General features: G+C 37.5%; 2 protein-coding genes across 2 annotated transcripts; both read right to left on the bottom strand.

Annotated features, from left to right (window-relative positions):
- Positions 1-2,001: 2,001 nt before the first annotated feature.
- LOC107552104 (putative short-chain dehydrogenase/reductase family 42E member 2) lies at positions 2,002-13,188 on the bottom strand. The gene is made up of 8 exons (XM_016233931.1): positions 13,101-13,188; positions 11,427-11,509; positions 8,409-8,546; positions 8,250-8,315; positions 8,098-8,161; positions 7,924-7,997; positions 2,697-2,789; positions 2,002-2,229 (listed from the first exon to the last, which is right to left on the bottom strand). The coding sequence occupies exons 1-8, from the start codon at positions 13,186-13,188 to the stop codon at positions 2,002-2,004; spliced, it is 834 nt and encodes a 277-aa protein (XP_016089417.1).
- Positions 13,189-13,603: 415 nt separating this feature from the next.
- LOC107552103 (putative short-chain dehydrogenase/reductase family 42E member 2) lies at positions 13,604-18,367 on the bottom strand. The gene is made up of 3 exons (XM_016233929.1): positions 17,995-18,367; positions 13,730-13,825; positions 13,604-13,630 (listed from the first exon to the last, which is right to left on the bottom strand). The coding sequence occupies exons 1-3, from the start codon at positions 18,337-18,339 to the stop codon at positions 13,604-13,606; spliced, it is 468 nt and encodes a 155-aa protein (XP_016089415.1). The 5' UTR covers positions 18,340-18,367.
- Positions 18,368-21,055: the final 2,688 nt, after the last annotated feature.

The raw sequence follows: 21,055 nt of genomic DNA, 5'->3' as shown, positions 1-21,055 counted from the left end.
ATTCATGAATGCCATGCATGACATTAATGCTTCGAATGTATAAATGCTGTTAAGTATGGTTGCTCCAAACCTTTATAGACGCCAGGGCAAATCAAATATGTCTCCCTTTGAACATTTATAATATTTCCAAACACATATACATATTTTTGTATTTATATATTCATAATAAATACTGTATACACAGTACACACACATATATTACGTAAACAAGAATTGACGTAAGTTTACCTTAAAACATCACGATTGATCGTTTGACAGCACTAATATGGATATGTAAATAGTGTTAATGAAAAGAATAAGAGTGAAAAACAGTGTGTGCTGAAATCAAAGAAATGACATTTCTTCTGCAATGTGCAACTCTAAATACACTTCATTTTGTGGAAGACCATAGGGCAAATAATCTTATCCGTTAGCAGTAAAAATAAACTGTAGACCACCGTAGAATTCACTTTTCCAGCATCACAAACAACATCAAAATCTGCTGTCTGGCAAGATCACACTGCTGTTTTATTAGATTGTCCTCGCCTATTCCAAAATATTCAGAGTACGTGGACTGCAGACTTAATAAATGAATGCTGGTCGAAGTACTAACAAACATCATTTTCAAACTAGCAATTTATTTGTTAGTCACAGTCAAAGAGTGATACACTAGTTCCCAAGCAGGTTATATTATATCACTGTAATATTATATTTACAATGATAAAGTGAGTTTTGTTTCTGAGGTGGTGTGGTTTGGTAAGTAACCATAAGTGATATAGCTTAAAAATAAATAAAAACATATATTTCTGCCTTTTGACAATACAAATCTCAATATAACAATCTGAACCTATCAGCCATTGTAGCCTGTTAGTTTCAAAATGTTTAACACACATAAAATACAGTTACCAGTGCATGTTTCCCAGTTGTTGTTTTTTTATATTTCGTGACTTTTACTTGCACCAATAGAACAATAAACAGCAATAATTATGCATGATTTTTTTTTTGATAAATGGTGCAAATTAATCCATTTTTAATTGGATTATTGAAGTGGACAGTTTGAAAACTACTTAAAAACATCGATCTTAAAGGGATAGTAACACAAAAATAAAAACTCTGCCATCGTTTACTCATCATAATGCTATTTCAATCCCATAAGACAGACAGAAGCTTGTCACCTCACTGGTTCTCGTGAATCACACACACACACACACACACACACACACATATGTCTGGTCAGCTACATCCTTGTGGGGACTCTCCACAGGTGTAATGGTTTTTATACTGTACAAACTGTATTTTCTATTGCCCTACACCAACCCTACCCCTCACAGGAAACTTTCTGCATTTTTACTTTCTCAAAAAAACTAATTCTGTATGATTTATAAGCTTTTGTACCCGTGGGGACCTCAATTTAGGTCCCCACCGTGACACGAGTCCCCATGAGTCTGTGTGTAGTCAGGTTTAAGTCCCCACCAGGATATATAAACCAGTACACACACACACACATATTTGAGCCTCTGTGTTTACTGTATGTTAATATGCAAATAAAAGCCAAAATTAAATCTGATCATCGTCATAAAAAAAAAGGTTGTGTCTCTTCACAAGACTTGGATAAAACTGCTCAAATAATTTGGATTTAAAAAAAAAAAATTGGTGCCTCAATGACCTTTTTGGATCTTCTAAATTTTGGTTACCTGGACTTTCAGTATAGGGACAGAAAATGCTCAGCATTCATTTAAAATATCTTAATTTGTGTTTGGAAGATGAACCAAAGATTATGGGTTTGAAACAACATATGAGAGAGTAATTAATAGGGGTGAACAAACCCTTTTAACACTCTTAAGCACAGACAAAGAAGCATTAAAATGAGTTTAATGATAGTCTTTATGAAACTTAATGGCAAAATAAAAAGCACAGTAGACTTGTCGTGATATTCACAAAGTTGCATAATTTTGAATTCACTAACCCTACAAGGGATCCATGCGATTTCTCTTGGAAGTGAGACTGAAACATTAAGGCTTATTATCCCCAACCAGCAGAGCAGATCATGAGGGCGATGAATCCCATCAGCATCAGCAGCAGCAGCAGGAAGTGTTGCTGTGTGTTCAATAGTGACGCAGCTGAACGTGGCGGTCTGCTCCGCAGGTACTGATCCACCGAGTCGGTCAGGCTGTACTTCTTAGGACTGAAGCCCAGTTCTCGCTGCGCCTTCTCGATTTTAAAGGTGTGACTGACAGCAATGTTTCTCACCTGAGAGAGATGCAGAGGTCAGCGGTACTGAACATGCTAAGAGCTGAGACAGAGATGAGATGATAGTGTGTCACATCAGACATACAGTACAGGTCACATCCGTTCACCTGCGGTACACATCAGACACGCCAGCTTTCAAAGCAGAACTGTGGTGCTTCCTCTTGTGAAAAAGAAGTGTGCGAACTTGTAGTGTACTTCAAATCTTACAAGTATATATTTTTTTAAAAACTGTACTTGTAGATAATATGAATGAATCAAAAGGCCGTTTTAAATCTGTTTTATGATGTTTCTTAGCACACTTAAGTACAATTATAAAAAGCGCACTTTGTAATAATGTCAAAATAAAAGTTCTAACTTTAAAGGTGACATATCTTTAAAGGTTTTAAGTGCTATAATCAGGTCCCCGGTGCATCTACCAACCAAGGAAACATGAAAAAGATGAACCCAGTCCGCAGGTACTGATCCACCGAGTCGGTCAGGCTGTACTTCTTAGGACTGAAGCCCAGTTCTCGCTGCGCCTTCTCGATTTTAAAGGTGTGACTGACAGCAATGTTTCTCACCTGAGAGAGATGCAGAGGTCAGCGGTACTGAACATGCTAAGAGCTGAGACAGAGATGAGATGATAGTGTCTCACATCAGACATACAGTACAGGTCACATCCGTTCACCTGCGGTACACATCAGACACGCCAGCTTTCAAAGCAGAACTGTGGTGCTTCCTCTTGTGAAAAAGAAGTGCAATTATAAAAAGCGCACTTTGTAATAATGTCAAAATAAAAGTTCTAACTTTAAAGGTGACATATCTTTAAAGGTTTTAAGTGCTATAATCAGGTCCCCGGTGCATCTACCAACCAAGGAAACATGAAAAAGATGAACCCAGTAACTGCAAGCGTCTGAGAAAAGGAGTACGTCTGATTTCGCTCTCTTGGTGACGTAGCAAAGGGATCTCATTATGATATCACCGCCCCTTAATCTGTAAGTTTCCACCCACGGCGCCGTTGTTGTGTTTTCGCAAGCGACAACTGTGTACCAGCTCTAATGCCATGGAGAAAGATTGAGCAAAACATGCTAACTATTCTGTCTTTGACTGCACAGACGAGCATAGAACACTATTTAGAGTCCCAGCCTCAGAGGAGAAAAGAGAGCAGAGGATTTATTGATTTATTTACTGTATATTGCTTCTGACACACAGATCTAAAATAAACCTGCGATTTATTTCCCAGCTGTTTACCTTCATAGACATAACCGACTGTTTTTTGTAACTCGTGTGTTTTTAACGTAAGCTTGTGTGTGAATGAGAACTTAGTTTAGTTCACACATGCTGTGACAGCCGCTTTCTGTGCGTGTGCTTCGGATGTGCGCGCTCAGAAAACCATATATCAGACGTTTAAACTCATATGGTTTAAAACGCATGATTTTGGCGTGATAAACATGATAATCAGAACCAAAACAGATGTTTTTAGCAGGTCCGAGCTGTAATGGAGCAGCTCTATTCTGGAAAAGGGGGCGGGGAACAGCAGCTTGTTTGCATTTAATTTTAGCAGGTCGAAAAACAGCGTGTTTCTGCTTCCACTCAAAATAGGCATTTTCAGAATTATATAATAAATGATCTGTGGAGTATTTTGAGCTGAAATTTCACAGACACATTCTGGGGACACCAGAGACTTATATTACATATTGTAAAAAATGGACTAATATGTCTCCTTTAAAGGGCATTTTATATCGTTTTAGTAATCGTTTGTGAAGTACACTTATTTTTTGTGTTGACTAACATACTAAAGCACTTGATTATCATTTTAACTGTAGCGTTTTATTAGATATTACATTTAAAGTTAATATATTTTAAATGAACTAAACTGGATCTTCATCACTTAACCCTAATTTGTAATTACAAATATATTTAATGCACGACATACACGTTTGAACAGAAATGGGATTAAAGAATGTTTTAGTTTACCATAGAAAAAATTTTATTTAAAGATGTACTTAAGTCCATATAAAGATGTAATTATAAATAACATGCAATTAAGTGTATACACTTTTCAAGTTTATTATTTCCGTAATAAGTGCTTTTTAAAAATATGCTTATTCTTCACAAGGGTCCGTTTTAATGGTTTAAAACCTCATGAGGAAACAATGAGAGAATGTAGGTTTTTTGGGTGAACTGCTATCAGTTTAAGAAGCGTCACCGTCAGGTTGTCTTGAAGCTGGACACTACGCTGAGAGATGGACTCTGGATTCAGCTTCACAGATCAGATTCTGAGGGCTTCACATTTACTAATGGCTTTGATGACCTCCTTTTACCTGGCATTACTTTTACATAAAGCTGCTCTGTAACCGCGTGCTCTCCTGGCACGGTGAAATGCCCCCACAGTCTCTCTCCCCTTACCAGCCTAAAGATTGGGTATCTACATGGAAAATCTCCACTGGGCCTGATGCCCCGACCCAACAGCACACTGGTGTCTAGACCGGGGCCATAGGAGCAATCTGAAAAGTGTGTGTGGGGTAAGCGGCCACAATATTAACCTTATCAGCTTAGCTCATGAATAGGTGATGTCATTTATGCCCAGTAGTCCCAGCGGATTTTCCAAGAGGTATTTAAGTGGTCATTCATGCAAAGCGCATAATAAAACAAATCTAAAATTAGTATCTTTATGATCTCTTTTGGCTTATAAACAGTGTTCTTAAACACATTGCTGGGTAGTCCTGCCCTAAAAAAAAGGACGTATATTTCAGTGACATACATCACACACCTGTTCCAAGCCATCTTTGAGCGAAAGAAAACAGTCTCTCAACTTTAAAACATCCTTCTCACTTCAGCTAAAATTATACTACAACTACATATATTAAAAACACTTACACTGCAGTTACGATTACAGTTAGAACAAATACATCCTGTTCTCTGGATTGCCACAAACTCAGACAAGCAGAGTGATACAAACAGTGTGTGTGTGTGTGTGTGTGTGTGTGTGTGTACCTACTTAACCATATTTTGGGGACAAATGTGTACCCAAAAGTTAGCTAAACTTGACAAAATCTCCAAAAACCTCCCTTTGGGGACGTCCTCATTCTCATTTGTAAAACTGGTATAAAAATAAAGTAAACAAAGTTGTTGTTTTTTTTTATTGTAAAAATGCAGAAAGTTTCCTGTGAGGGGTAAGTTTAGGGGTAGGGTTGGTGTAGGGCAATAGAAAATACAGTTTGTACAGTATAAAAACCATTACGCCTATGGAATGTCCCCATTTAGATAGCCAAGTAAACGTGTGTGTGTGTGTGTGTCCCATTGCTGTTGGACTAAATATCAGCACTCCTGGTGCTCAACCAAACAATTTAGAAACATAAATCAGTTTCATTCTTACTACTTTCATACATTCCATTAACCTACTATATAACTGTTCAAACAGTTTGCCCTCTGAGCACAAAGCACAATGCAAACTCCTAGCAAACTCCTAACACTCTCTCAAAATAAAATGCACAACACAGTGAAAAAGCATTAAAGGGGTCATATGATGCGACTTCATCTTTGGAGTGTTACAAGCTCTTGGTGCATAAAGAAGGTCTGTGAAGTTGCAAATACTAAAGTCTCAAATCCAAAGAGATATTCTTTATAAAAGTTAAGAGTCAGCCACGCCGACGTATGAGTTCAGCTTTGCGCATGCGCCGCTCAGAAGTGACGAATGCAGAAATGCAGCGGAAAGATCAAAACAAAACAACGGTCACTTATTAGCAGTACAAAACGAGGATTTGTAAAGAAGAATTTCGGTGGATTTCGATATAAGCCAAGAGGAGACTGGTTTTCCTTTGCTAAAGTAAGGAAACTTTGCTTCCTTTGCTCCTGTTAACAAACGTTGGTTTTCACGAGACTCACCGGCGCATGCGCAGTGCTGAACTCATACGTCATTCCCCCGGAACTGCTTCTGTGTACAACAGTGAGCGCAAGCTACATTAAAGTGATTATTACATTTTAAATATGGATATTTTTCTTACAAAATCGCATCGACTCGCTACAGAAGGCCTTTGTTCACCCACCGGAGCCACGTGAGACACTTTTTTATGGATGGGCGCATTTTATTTAACTTCTTTTGGACTGATGCATGCAACACCCGCTGAGTGGCATTAAACAGCTTGAAAGATCAAAGACAATTTTTAATATAACTCTGATTGGATTCGTCTGAAAGAAGAAAGTCATGTACACCTAAGATGACTTGAGGGTGAGTAATTTATGGGCTAATTTTCATTTTTGGGTGATCTAACCCTTTAATATAATAAATTGGCCAAGTATTTGGAGAAAATGTATGAATGTCATTCCCAAAAGTGCCCCGTAAGTTTTGGGGCCACTGTTTTTAATATATACAGTAAGATCAGAAACTGGGATGGGGGTTGCCATTGTGTGACTGATACACTGATATACTCATTTTTTGGTTTCATGTTCTTGTGTGTGTGTGCGTGTGTTTCTTTCATCAGTGGCACTTTACTTGTCCTTCTCAAACTCAAAAATCCAGCAAGGAGCTGGTGTCTCATGTTTTATTCACAAAGCAATCATCAAACCTGCCGCCATCTGACCAGAATCGGCCCTTCAGCTCGTGGCTTCTGTTTCTCCTGACTAATGCATGACACAACGCCAGTCCACGCCCAGCTCTACTAACGCAACTCTTTCTTGCTCAGCCTTTATACCAACTTGTTTGTCACCCTTTACTATCATCCCAGAATCATCTGCTATATATAACCAGCTGGAGGAAACACATGCGGTCTATTGTGTTCCACAGATACAGATGCGTGCTCATATGATTTATCGGAGCAGATAAATGACAGAACGTAAGCTCTCATCTGGATTATTCATTACGTTGAGTGCAGGAGGTACCTATGGTAATGGTAATCGAAGATGCCATACTCAGGCTATAGCTGTTGCCATGGCGCGCCAGTAATGACAAAATTCTTAAAATTATATCTTGATGTTATTTTGTCAATATACAGTATAAATCTTAATATTTTGCATTATTTTTGCAGGGCTTCTTTACATACACCTGCCTGTTCAGGTGTGCTTGAATAAGTTTAAAGCTTAACTCTTCAGGACAGTGTCTCCAGAAGCAGGGTTGAAGACCTACTTTACCCATGAATAACATGGTCTTTAGAAAGTGTAATAAAGAAAATCGAAACGAAGGTTCGTGGGGAGCATGTTAATCTAAGCACGTCAACTGCAATGGACGAGTAAGCATATATACTGTATATACTACTGATTATTTCACATCTCATTTTTTCCAGCATACCTCTACTACCCCACTTGACCTTTATATCTATTTAATGCTGAATTACTTTCAGGTAGATATACTTTAATCTCGAGTCAGATTCTCAATCATAGACAGCTAGCCTAACTGGTTTAATGTGAAACTGTAAAATAATAAGTATCAAAGTTATTATGATGCTCACAAGTATCCATTATATCACCTAGCCATATCTACTTCCATGAATTAAAATAAAAAAATAAAACAGGTTTTCACATGGTTACAGCTCCTCTAGTTGTGTTTCTCTTCCCTGAGCTCTCTGTTTGTTAATGCAGTTTATTTGCCCATAATAGTGGAGGGAAACTGCAATGTCACGCTGCTCTCAAGATGGCATCAAAACAACTTCATTAGGAAAACGTGATTAGAGCAAACTGCAGACGTAATGTAATGAAGGCTGGAGGGAACACATTTACCTCGTTTCTTGTCAGAAGTAATGGAATTTCCATTATAGGACTCAGAGCCACATGCAGTCGCTCCATCAAAATTGCTGGAGAAGACAAGAATGCTTGAAACCAGTTGTATTTGCAAAACAAACAAAACCCTTATTTTTTTTTTTTCAATTTTAAAAAAGTTTGAAGTTTTCCCACCTGCCGAGTAGACCAGAGACACAGGAAGGTGAATCAGTGGCCGACCATAGCCCAGTCTTTCAAACTGAAGATAGATAAAGGTACAGTTCTTTAATATAGCAAATAATTGTAATACAAATGCATTAATTAAAGATACTTTGATTGCTACTCACCAGAGGTGTCAACCATTCAAAGACATTGACAGACTCCCCATCATTGATAAAGTAGACCTGTCCACTCTGAAAATCACAAATAAGCCATGAATACACTATAAATATCTGGGTTCAAAACTGCTGATTGAAATAAATAAATAACCATCATGCCACACATACCGCCACAAAGGCTTTATCTGCAGTCAGTGCATCTGCTGCTAAAACATGAGCCATCACCAAATTATCCACATGTACCCAGTTCATCTTGGCATTAGGGTCCCCAAAACAAAAGCTGAACAACCTCCTCTCCACATTCACCTGAGAAGAGAATCATAAAACTTTGTCTCTGCATTCTGCAATCTGACTTCACAGAGATAACAACACTCTCTAACTGAGGGACACTAGTTTGTGTAGAGATTACATGAGGTAGCACGGGCATGCATGTATCTGTATGAAAAGTGACAATAGAAACACAAAAAGCCATGTGTCTGTATGTAGAGCCAAAACAGAGGCACAGAGAGTCTTGTGTCTGTACGCACCCTTACGCAAAGAAAATATATTTCCTTAGATATGCATGATCAATATATGAAATGCTTAAATATATGAAATGAATAATATATTGTGTTAATATATAACAACATATGGAATAATACATAAGGAATTGCCGCTTTTCATATATTGAAAAATATGTGACAATTTACTTACATATTATCATAATGTATGTAATTTTATATTCAGTAATACACTGCATAACATATAGATGTAAATGTGATAAGAGATGGTCTTGTGTGTATATAAATATATTGAACATACGTTTACTCATTGCAGTATGTCTGTGTGTGTATACGTATATATATATATTATATACTATATTATATATACCTAGTCAACAACAGCTCAAGCACACCTGCATGTACTAAGGTATTTAGCAAAGAGTCTATCAGTGTGCTGAAGAGTACAGAACAGATCCCATTATTTTTTAAATAAAGTAATCTACAGTTTTAATGGTGTTCAGCCATTCGTCAACCTAACCACAGGCTCTACTTCTCAGCACAATGGTAACCCCAAAAACTCAGACATATCAGAAACCCAAAATAATAGAACATTAAGCGCTAACAGATCTCCTCCTTAATATTGAGCAAAAAAAACAAACACATGAAATGACATTTACTCTCCTTTAACAGTCAGAAGCAACGCATGCTGGAAACTAGAAATCTGCTGTAATTCAATCTGTGAATGTGTGTATATATATGTGTGTACATACATTCACATTTATATGGGAATATGTATGTACAATATATGTACACAATAAAGGATACAGACAGTGATGTGTCTGTATGTAGAGGCACAGCAGAAACACAGACAGTTATGTATATGTCTGTAGAGTGACAGCAGAAACACAGACAGTCATGTATATGTCTGTAGAGTGACAGCATATGTCTGTAGAGTGACAGCAGAAACACAGACAGTCATGTATATGTCTGTAGAGGTACAGCAGAAGCACAGAGAGTCATGTCTCTGTATGTAGAGTCACAGCAGAAGTACAGACAGTCATGTATATGTCTGTAGAGGCACAGCTGAAGCACAGACAGTCATGTGTCTGTATGTAGAGGTACAGCAGAAACACAGACAGTCGTGTGTCTGTATGTAGTATAGCAGAAGCAAAGACAGTCGTGTATATGTCTGTAGAGGTACAGCTAAAACACAGACAGTCGTGTGTCTGTATGTAGAGGCACAGCTGAAGCACAGACAGTCATGTGTCTGTATGTAGAGGTACAGCAGAAACACAGACAGTCGTGTGTCTGTATGTAGTATAGCAGAAGCAAAGACAGTCGTGTATATGTCTGTAGAGGTACAGCTAAAACACAGACAGTCGTGTGTCTGTATGTAGAGGCACAGCTGAAGCACAGACAGTCATGTGTCTGTATGTAGAGGTACAGCAGAAACACAGACAGTCGTGTGTCTGTATGTAGTATAGCAGAAGCAAAGACAGTCGTGTATATGTCTGTAGAGGTACAGCTAAAACACAGACAGTCGTGTGTCTGTATGTAGAGGCACAGCTGAAGCACAGACAGTCATGTGTCTGTATGTAGAGGTACAGCAGAAACACAGACAGTCGTGTGTCTGTATGTAGTATAGCAGAAGCAAAGACAGTCGTGTATATGTCTGTAGAGGTACAGCTAAAACACAGACAGTCGTGTGTCTGTATGTAGAGGCACAGCTGAAGCACAGACAGTCATGTGTCTGTATGTAGAGGTACAGCAGAAACACAGACAGTCGTGTGTCTGTATGTAGTATAGCAGAAGCAAAGACAGTCGTGTATATGTCTGTAGAGGTACAGCTAAAACACAGACAGTCGTGTGTCTGTATGTAGAGGCACAGCTGAAGCACAGACAGTCATGTAGTATATGTCTGTAGAGTGACAGCAGAAACACAGACAGTCATGTATGTCTGTAGAAATACAGCAGAAGTACAGACAGTCATGTCTCTGTATGTAGAGGTACAGCTGAAGCACAGACAGTCATGTGTCTGTATGTAGAGGTACAGCAGAAACACAGACAGTTGTGTGTCTGTATGTAGTATAGCAGAAGCAAAGACAGTCATGTATATGTCTGTAGAGGCACAGCTGAAACACAGACAGTCATGTGTCTGTATGTAGAGGCACAGCAGAAGCACAGACAGTCATGTGTCTGTATGTAGAGGCACAGCAGAAGCACAGACAGTCATGTGTCTGTATGTAGAGGCACAGCAGAAGCACAGACAGTCATGTGTCTGTATGTAGAGGCACAGCAGAAGCACAGACAGTCATGTGTCTGTATGTAGAGGTACAGCTGAAGCACAGACAGTCGTGTGTCTGTATGTAGAGGCACAGCTGAAGCACAGACAGTCATGTGTCTGTATGTAGAGGCACAGCAGAAGCACAGACAGTCATGTGTCTGTATGTAGGGGTACAGCTGAAGCACAGTCTGTAACAGGAGCCTCTCACAGACTCCATTAATATTGTACAGCTCTGGGCACATTGGCAAAGCTGAGGCTGCAGAGTACAACTGTCTGGGACCTGTGTGTGCATGTGTGCGTGTGCGTACGTGCGTGCGTGAGTGTGTGTGTGTGTGTGTGTGTGTGTGTGTGTGAGAGAGAGAGAGAGAGAGTAAAGGAGGCAAAGGATAAAGATGGAGAGAGTGGAATAAGTGGACTCACCATCACCCTGTGTAAATGTCTTCTCTCTCCAGGACCGTAGATACCAGAAGGGCGCAGGACACATGTGTGTAGAAGACCACCACCTACAGCAACAACACCTCATTATTACATAAGCAATTTGTTCAATATCTATTTTTTCATATTCATAAAAAAATTAATAGATGGGCAATATCATCTAAACAATATTTTTATTCTTTGAATCAACTCAAATAAGCATGCTTAATTGTTTTAAATGTGCACTTGTAGTTTACTTCAGATCTTAAACATTTGTTTAAAAAAAACTGTACTTGAAGATATATATATACACAACAGAACATCACAACAGAAGTCTATAAATAGACAATCACAATTATGGAATTACATTTAAAAAGGTGCTTAAGTCCTAAAAAGCACTCTAGGGTTCAAGTAATTGCATTTAATATACATTTAAAATAAAATAATGAAAATTGTCTCCATTATCTCACTTGTTTCTTACAAGATGAAAGAGAGAAAATGTTTCCAGCTTCTCAGAGGTTCTAAAGTTTCAGAAGAGACTTTAACAATGTCTGAAAAGATTCTGTCTCAAACTGTCATCAAAAGATTCCAATGTGAAAATTAATTTCTCATCATATTCTTCAAGATGCGAAATAAAAGTTGCAGATGATAGCTTCTTGAGCTCGTTACAGCAGGATAGATTCTGATTGGCTGTCAGTGCTTTATCGTTCATCAGCTGGAAAGTAATCACAACTATATCGTTCCTCTGTATCGTTGTCGTTATAGTTGTGGTGTGTGAACTATGCTATTCTTGAGAGAGGCGGGGCATAGAGGACCTACAATAATGTACAGTATTTGAAAAATAATGTGTTTTTTTTAACATTAAAGCATGTCAACATATTCTGTTACACCAAATACCCCAAATAATGATCTTTAAAAAAAGCATCATATGACCCCTTTAATATTGAGAAAGATTTTTAAAATGACATCTTTATAGTTATCATGCTTGGTGTGAACGGGGGCCTGTACCACGATGGTAGATGAACAAATTCAGAGTTACAGGATTAGTTTCGAGTTGACAAAACCAAACCACTCCAATCCGGCTTTGTTGGTACCATGATGCTGATCATCAACTTTCTTTGTCAACTCAGGCTTTGATCCTGAGTTTGTGGAGCGCCTGTGTGACATCACTGGCGAACAGCCAATCACGAGCCTTGGTTAAAGGTTAAATGTTTCGCTAAAGGTTAAGAGATTGAAGAATATGATGAATTTAAATGCATTTACAATGAAAAAAGTACTTGTTCATGAAAGAGGACAAATAAAAGAAATGATCTTGCTCAGTCACAAGTGAAACTTAAGTTAGTTTATATAGTTGGAAATATACAGCATATTTTTAAAAAGCGTTATCTATTGATTCTACAGCTTATTTATATTACATTCGATCTGTATATATTAACATTCATTTAAAATAAATGATTTATAATAACTGTTAAACTAAAATATCTTGTGTGTAATGGATTAATAATAATATAAATCATATAAAATAACTCTTAAGTAATTATCATTAAAGCCAGACAATTTTTTTTTAGTACTAGTGACCTTTAATTTGGAGCAAGAGAAACTGGGGGAGTGACTTTTTTGTGTCAGACATGTGTCACTTCTCACATCTGATTGGTCCAATTTCAGTTTGAGATCTCTAACTCAGAACGTAACCTGCCCTGGAGCAGTTTAGCCGTGGAGTGTAAGTTACCATGGCAATGAACACCGCTAAAAGCCAAGCCACTTTCATGGTACCTAAAACCCAGGATTGGTGCAAACTAAACTGAAACTTACCTGGCTAGCCAGCTAATCTGGCTTCATGGTACAGGCCCCTGGTCTTTAGTGACCATAACATACATAACATCTTAACATCAAATGAAAAAAAGTCAAGAGAAAATAGCAGTTCTAACACAAATATATAATTAATAGAAAATATAATTTTTATAAAGTACTTATTTTACCGATTTTGACAGTATTTCTAAATATATTATATTGGGGAAGTTAAAATATGAGTAGGAGACAAGTCCTAAATAAAGATATTATTAAACACATAAGTACACTTAACTTTGAAGCTAGTATTATCCATCCTGTAGCCTACAAGATATAATAAAAGAATGATTTGAAAGTATTTTAAGATAATTGAACTTTAAAAGCTAATTGAAGTTTCACCCATAAGACTGCCAATATGAGTTCTGATGAACTTAAATCATTTAGCAAGCAATTTTAATGATGTGATATGGCTTGTTTTATGCACACTAAAATGCTCTACATGTATATACTAACATACTGACCTGTTCCGGTCCGGACATCCCATAGGAAGCAGTGTGATAAATAACATCCACTCCTGCACAGATCTTATACAGGGCATCATAATCCCGGATATCAATCTTGAAGTAAAACACACACAGATGTACTGAATCATAACAATGCCCATTCAAACAGCTATGTAAAAAAAAATATATATATAAAATGTTATATTCTCAATATAAAATTATTCATTATGATATATATATTTCTTCCAATTTTCTTCTGAATTTTTATAAAACTGGGAATGAATATTCAGATTATACTTGACTGGGGTTTATTAATTAAAGCTTTATTAATTAGCTTAGATTTGGCCTAGATAGAACCACAACAATTTGCCTAAATCACTACTTACTGGTTCTCAACTGGTTTTGCTTCAGTACACACATTTTACATTGGACATGTTATTAAAAGCATTAGTTACAACAACAAAAAAAAGTTACAAAAATGCTCATCAAATCCAACATGAAAGTTATTCATATTACTTTGATCCAAAAAAAATCAGAAAAATTATTTATGGGACATAGACTGAATACAAAAATTGACAATTTTAGTTTCTAAATGTAATCAAATGTAATTAAAAGGGATGGGCGTATCGATCCTGATGCAAGTATCGTAAGTATCGATTCTCAAATAAAAAACATCGATACTAAGGGTGGACAGGTGTCTTTTATACTGATAACAAGTTCAAACAGATGCCATTAATACAGGTAACGAGTGGAGGACAGAGGAGCCTCTTAAAGAAGAAGTTACAGGTCTGTGAGAGCCAGAAATCTTGCTTGTTTGTAGGTGACCAAATACTTATTTTACAGAGGAATTTACCAATTAATTCTTAAAAAATCCTACAATGTGATTTTCTGATTTTTTTTTCTCATTTTGTCTCTCATAGTTGAGGTATACCTATGATGAAAATTACAGGCCTCTCTCATCTTTTTAAGTGGGAGAACTTGCACAATTGGTGGCTGACTAAATACTTTTTTGCCCCACTGTACTTATATGCATTGAATTGGACAAATAAGCTATGTTAGCGAATAATTGTGCAGGACAGAACATTTCCTGCTCATCTGAACACATGCAAATATTGCAAGACAGAACCAATCAATCACAGAGAGCGTTCACTCACTTCTGACAGTGCATTGGTATACCTATGATGAAAATTACAGGCCTCTCTCATCTTTTTAAGTGGGAGAACTTGCACAATTGGTGGCTGACTAAATACTTTTTTGCCCCACTGTACTTATATGCATTGAATTGGACAAATAAGCTATGTTAGCGAATAATTGTGCAGGACAGAACATTTCCTGCTCATCTGAACACATGCAAATATTGCAAGACAGAACCAATCAATCACAGAGAGCGTTCACTCACTTCTGACAGTGCATTCAAACAGGGCTGCGCTTCCCAAAAGTATATTAAGAATCCATTGATGCTTTTAGGAACGGCAGCCCAGAGCAATGCTTATTAGAGCACATTAAATATAACCCAGCACTGGGTTAAAAAGGGACAAACCCAGCTATTGGGTTGTTTTGACAACAAAACAACCCAACAGCTGGGCCAAAACAACCCAACAGCTGGGTCAAAACAACCCAACAGCTGGGTCAAAACAACCCAACAGCTGGGTCAAAACAACCCAACAGCTGGGTCAAAACAACCCAACAGCTGGGTCAAAACAACCCAACAGCTGGGTCAAAACAACCCAACAGCTGGGTCAAAACAACCCAACAGCTGGGTCAAAACAACCCAACAGCTGGGTCAAAACAACCCAACAGCTGGGTCAAAACAACCCAACAGCTGGGTCAAAACAACCCAACAGCTGGGTCAAAACAACCCAACAGCTGGGTCAAAACAACCCAACAGCTGGGTCAAAACAACCCAACAGCTGGGTCAAAACAACCCAACAGCTGGGTCAAAACAACCCAACAGCTGGGTCAAAACAACCCAACAGCTGGGTCAAAACAACCCAACAGCTGGGTCAAAACAACCCAACAGCTGGGTCAAAACAACCCAACAGCTGGGTCAAAACAACCCAACAGCTGGGTCAAAACAACCCAACAGCTGGGTCAAAACAACCCAACAGCTGGGTCAAAACAACCCAACAGCTGGGTCAAAACAACCCAACAGCTGGGTCAAAACAACCCAACAGCTGGGTCAAAACAACCCAAAAGCTGGGTCAAAACAACCCAACAGCTGCTTTTTTAGAGTGTACACTGTCAGAATAAAAAGGTTGCATTTTAATGCGTGCAACAGCCTGTCACTGGCAGTCCCTTATGAAAATGAACCATGGTTTTACTAAAGTGACCGTACTTCAGCTATTTGTAGATTTCCATGGTTACCACTACAGTAAACATATTTTAACCATGTGTGAACAAAAATATAACCTAATAAGTTGCAATTAAAGCGTATACATTAAAATGCATTTAAAATATAAAGTTAAGTGGATTTCATTACCCATTTTAATTGTTTAATAATTTAATACATTTCATAATTTAAAAGTTCAGTTTAAAAGTATCGTATCCAGAGGCGGACAAAGTACTCAACTCCATTACTTGAGTGAAAGTACAGATACTGCTGGTCAAATATTACTCCACTACAAGTAAAAGTTGTAAAGACAGATTTTTACTTAAGTAAAAGTACAGAAGTACTTGCTTTTAAAAGTACTTAAGTACCAAAAGTAAATTACATTTTTTATGTTATGTTTTATTGTTGTACGTAATACTTACAATACTTCTGAAGCAACTTACAATACATTACACCTGCTGAATACACTGACTAGCTTGTAGTATCTTTGGAATAAAGAGCTTTTAGAATGTTAAAAACCTATGGGGGAAAAAAATTAACACCCCAACAAAAGCAGGATGGTAGTGCTCTCACACAGCACTGACAGTGTGCACACATCTATGTGTAGCCATTCATCCACATTTGAACAGAGTGGACAGTGAAATCCTGTAAATACAGAGTGATAAGGATGGAAAAAAAAATCAAACCTGCTGTAAAACCCAGCAACACAACTGTAGCTGTATAACTTTACAACAGCAACACTGCTTTAACAAAAATGCAAAACAGCAAGACTTTTTTGACATCAAAACCCAATTTTTAAAAATGCTGTCTAATCACTCTCGCTGTACTTTGATGTCACACACAGAATGATCTGTGCAGTGCTGCTTCAAGTCCAACACCTTTTGTGTTTTATTAGGAGACGCACAGTTCTTCTGTGGCTTTATAGGTAATATTTTCACTTACACAATTTAGCAAAATCAGACAATATTGTGTCTAATATATACCACAATATTAACTTCTTATTATTGAATTGTTGTAAATAAATATCACATTTGCAACTGGTCAGTGTTCAAAAATGCTGGGAAATCACTTCATGTAGCCCTACAAGAGTGACTACTGATAAACTATCTGAAAAAAAGACAGTTTTTAGAGAAGAAAAAAAATCACCCACTGACTTTCAAAGCTGCTACATAGTAACGACTTTCTACTTCGAGGACCTTGATAGAAATGTAGTGAAGTGAAAAGTACAATATTTGCCTTTCAAATGTAGTGAAGTTAAAGTCATAAGTTTCCAGAAAAAATAATACTCAAGTAAAGTACCGATACTCAAAAAGTGTACTTAGTTACTGTCCGCCTCTGATCGTATCAGTATCAAGATCGATACCGATATCGAAACCAACAATACTGGCCTTTGTATCGGTATCGTATCGAAAACCAAATAAGTGGTCCCTAGTAATTAATTCAAGCTATTCCAGTATTCAAAGTGTCACTGGTTGGCAGAAATAATCTCTGTCAGTGTACTTTTTGCATTGCAAGTAATTTTTTATCAAGTAATACCATGTTGTTTGATTGGACGCACAATCATGTTTTCTCCTTTTTTATTTTGCTATCCTAACCATGAACAATGATATTGTTAGTTGCATTGAGCATTGTTTTCCCCCTGCTGTAAGAACAGACCGGGCACACATTTTTGGGGCCACAACCCACCAGTTAAGAACCACTGATCCAACCATGTGATCCTCATACACCATAACCAATAAAAACAAAAGAAGTTGAGCTAAACCTGCAGAGACCTGGTTTAAGACTATTAACAATTTTAAAACAATTAAAAAACTTGTGCTGAAACTCGAGGCCGCTGTGCTGCCTCACCTTGCGTCCTCTGCACCTGGCACCCATCTGCTTCTGTTACAGTCCGCTGCCCAGCCGCCCCCCCAACCCTATATTACAAATGCTGTCTTCTCCGGTTTCGCTTTACCTGCTGGAAGACGGCTCCATCAGGGATATCCCAAGGCGGCTTGTGGAGGTCCAGCAGAAAGACTGTAGCCCCTTGGCCTGCCAGAGTGTGGCCCAGTCTGAATCCGAAGTATCCGGCCCCTCCGGTGACCAGCACCCTGCCAGCCCCATGCCGGCCCTGCTCGGAGCCCTCCAGCCTGGTGGCCACCACACAGTCGGGACTGTTGCACAAGGCCCCCACCGCCCCGTTGGCTCTGTGTCGGATCGGGGCCCCTGCGGCGCTGCGGGTGTGGGTCTGCCGGTGGCAGTCTAGCAGACATGCACAGAGCAGCTGCTCCATCTGACACAAGGACCCGTTCTCCTTCATAATGCACACGTGGCTTCAGATACCTCCACTGCGTCCAGTCTGGGAACGATCAGAGACAGTGAGAGTCTAATGAATGGCCGGCCCCTGTGAAACAGATCTGCCTATGAGCGAGTGAATGGATGCATAATTCACCTCTCCATGTAAAGAGGCTGATGCCAAACTTTTCCTTACATGCTGGGCACTAACCGTTACCAAAAACTGCTCATTGAGTTTTGAGACATGGGACAACACACTAGGCAACATTTCAAATTCCACAGAAATGATCACTTAAGAGTGATTTGACCGCCCTAAAATTGCATAAAACCACCTGTCTTCAGACTATAACTCAATCATAATACATGAAATATATATATATATATATAAATCTAATAGGAATAGTTCACCCTAAAATGAAACTTTTGTTATCATTTACTCAAACCTGTATCTTTCAACTGCTTCTGTCCATTTAATACAAATCAGTGGAGCCCAAAACAACACTATTCTCCATGAGCTTTCTTTACATTTTTCAGAAATATCTTCTTTTGTGTTCCACAGAAGAAAGTCATACATATGAGAGATCAAGAAAAACTGTAATTAATAAAAAACATATGTTTTCAAATAAACTATTTAGCTCTTTCATAAGGTTTCACATCTGCTATGAAAACATTTATAAATCAATGGATACGGTCAGCCTTTATCCTGATGATTCTTTTTCCTTATTCCACATGTAAATTGGTAAATGTGCTCATATTTTTGTCAAAGTTATGACACTAAAAAAGTCTTAAAGTTTGGGATTTGGGGATTTTTAGATAGTTGGCATAATTTTAAATAGATCTAATTTGTAGTCAGCAACATCAGAAAATAAAACGGCCTCTCTATTTAAAACTGAAATTAATAAATGAATATGCTTTACACAAGATATTTACAAAATAAACTGTCATCACCATTGTATTTAATAGATGGTGTTTCGAGAGCCAGTTTGAACACTTTCTGTAGTCTCAATTCATTCTTAAAAAGCTAGATTTGTTAATATTAATAATAAATATTTGAAATGACTTTTGTATCTGATGCTGTTGACCAACACTGAGTGATAGGCAAGGAAAGAGTTAGTGAGAAAATGCCGAGCAGATGAATCCAAAATAAATCTGCATAAACTTTTTTTGTTTTTTTGTCCCAGCAATCAGTGTGAATTTTTGGCAATGGCATTCACAAGTATAAGAAAATATGTAAATATAAAAACCTTTCTCACATTTCAATTTTTTTTGTAAAGTTATTGGAAAACAGTAATTGGGAACATTTTCACAATTTCTAGCACACCCTGATCCAATAAAATCCAATAACAATTTAGTGTTTGTTGGTGTGACATATTTTTATGGTTCAAACACAAGACCTTTTAAAACAGAGAATTACTTTTTTATGATGAATAACATAAATAAAGGCCTCTGTTGGGACAGCAAATGATATTTCAGGATTTTAAATCTCCATGTGCAATTTACATAAACTTTCCAGTAGCAAGACAAGAATTATGATAAAACAACAAATCTAATAGAATTCCAGGTTAACCTTGATAGGACCTCTAAGCTTACATTGCAAATTATGATTCAACATCATTTGAAACCGTTACCAAATGTGAATCTTGCACATTCTTTAGGAACAAAACTTTTATATATATATATATTATGCCATAAAGGGTCTTGGTTCCTTTCTGGTTTAAAAATCCCTATGCATGTATGTATGAACAAAACATTGCAAATAGAAAGACATTTGTCTTTGAAAATCATATTAGTGTCAGTATACTGTAGACCACACAGTATGCCAAAACATTTTCATTTCTATAAGTTATAGTTACATACAACACAGACTTACAGGTTACTATGATGAATTACTATATTGATAACAAGAACGAGTATTTACATGCAGAAATAATTACACACCAAATGCATTTAGTTAATTAAAATTACTCTGTAATTAGTAAGAATGTGGAAACATGAACTATAATGGAAATGATAGCCTACACATGTCTCAAATACTGATATATCAATAATAAAATAATAAATTGAAGCGACCGCTTCAGCAGCTCTTCTTTCAATGATTCCGTCATTCATTTTTAAATCGAACAATATTCAATAAAAAGAAGAGGAAGAAAAAGAAGAACAAGAAGCACAAAATACATAATAATACCTTATCCGTCAGCAAAAAATGAAAAAATAATAAAAATAAAATAGGCTACCTCTATGGACATTAAAGTATATTAAAGGGGTCATATGATGCGATTTCAATTTTTCCTTTCTCTTTGCAACGCGTAAAAAGACAGTATAAGTCATTATAATCCATAACTATGTCCCCACTGGATGCACCCTTGTTGTTTTTGAACAGAAGCCGATAAGTCCATTTCAGCGAATCAGCGCGCTGTATTCAGGTCAGGTGACAAGGCTACATTCACTTTGAAAAGACGTGCTAGGCTAACTGAGAGGAGTTTCGTCAAAGAAAGCTGACTAAAAGTGATCGAGGATCATTTCGACGAACTTGATGAACCTGTGAGTTATCGGTTTTTGCAAATGAACTCTTCAAATTTCAAGTCAAGTCAAGTTGAGCTTTATTGTCATTCTGCTGCATGTGAGGACATACAGTGGAACGAAATGCCGTGCCTCACAGGACCACGGTGTTACATAAATACAGGCATACAACAGTGAAGTAAAACAGTAAAAAACCTATACAGTAAAGCAGTAAAAGCCTA

This window comes from Sinocyclocheilus grahami, unplaced genomic scaffold (genome assembly GCF_001515645.1).
Source record: "Sinocyclocheilus grahami isolate Dianchi unplaced genomic scaffold, SAMN03320097.WGS_v1.1 scaffold441.1, whole genome shotgun sequence".
NCBI lineage: Eukaryota > Metazoa > Chordata > Actinopteri > Cypriniformes > Cyprinidae > Sinocyclocheilus > Sinocyclocheilus grahami.
Note: the sequence above shows the minus strand (reverse complement) of the source record. Positions and strands in the feature narration are given on the sequence as shown.

Coding starts and splice junctions, on each gene's coding strand:
- LOC107552104 (XM_016233931.1), bottom strand. CDS start 13,188: ATGAAAGTGGCTTGGCTTTTAGCGGTGTTCATTGCCATGGTAACTTAC. Junction 8,547..11,426: donor GACATTTACACAGGGTGATG/GTGAGTCCACTT, acceptor TTCTCTTCTCAG/GTGAATGTGGAGAGGAGGTT. Junction 2,230..2,696: donor AGTACAGCCTGACCGACTCG/GTGGATCAGTAC, acceptor CATCTCTCTCAG/GTGAGAAACATTGCTGTCAG.
- LOC107552103 (XM_016233929.1), bottom strand. CDS start 18,339: ATGAAGGAGAACGGGTCCTTGTGTCAGATGGAGCAGCTGCTCTGTGCA. Junction 13,826..17,994: donor ATGGAGCCGTCTTCCAGCAG/GTAAAGCGAAAC, acceptor TTTTACTTCAAG/ATTGATATCCGGGATTATGA. Junction 13,631..13,729: donor GGATGTCCGGACCGGAACAG/GTCAGTATGTTA, acceptor TAAGTTCATCAG/AACTCATATTGGCAGTCTTA.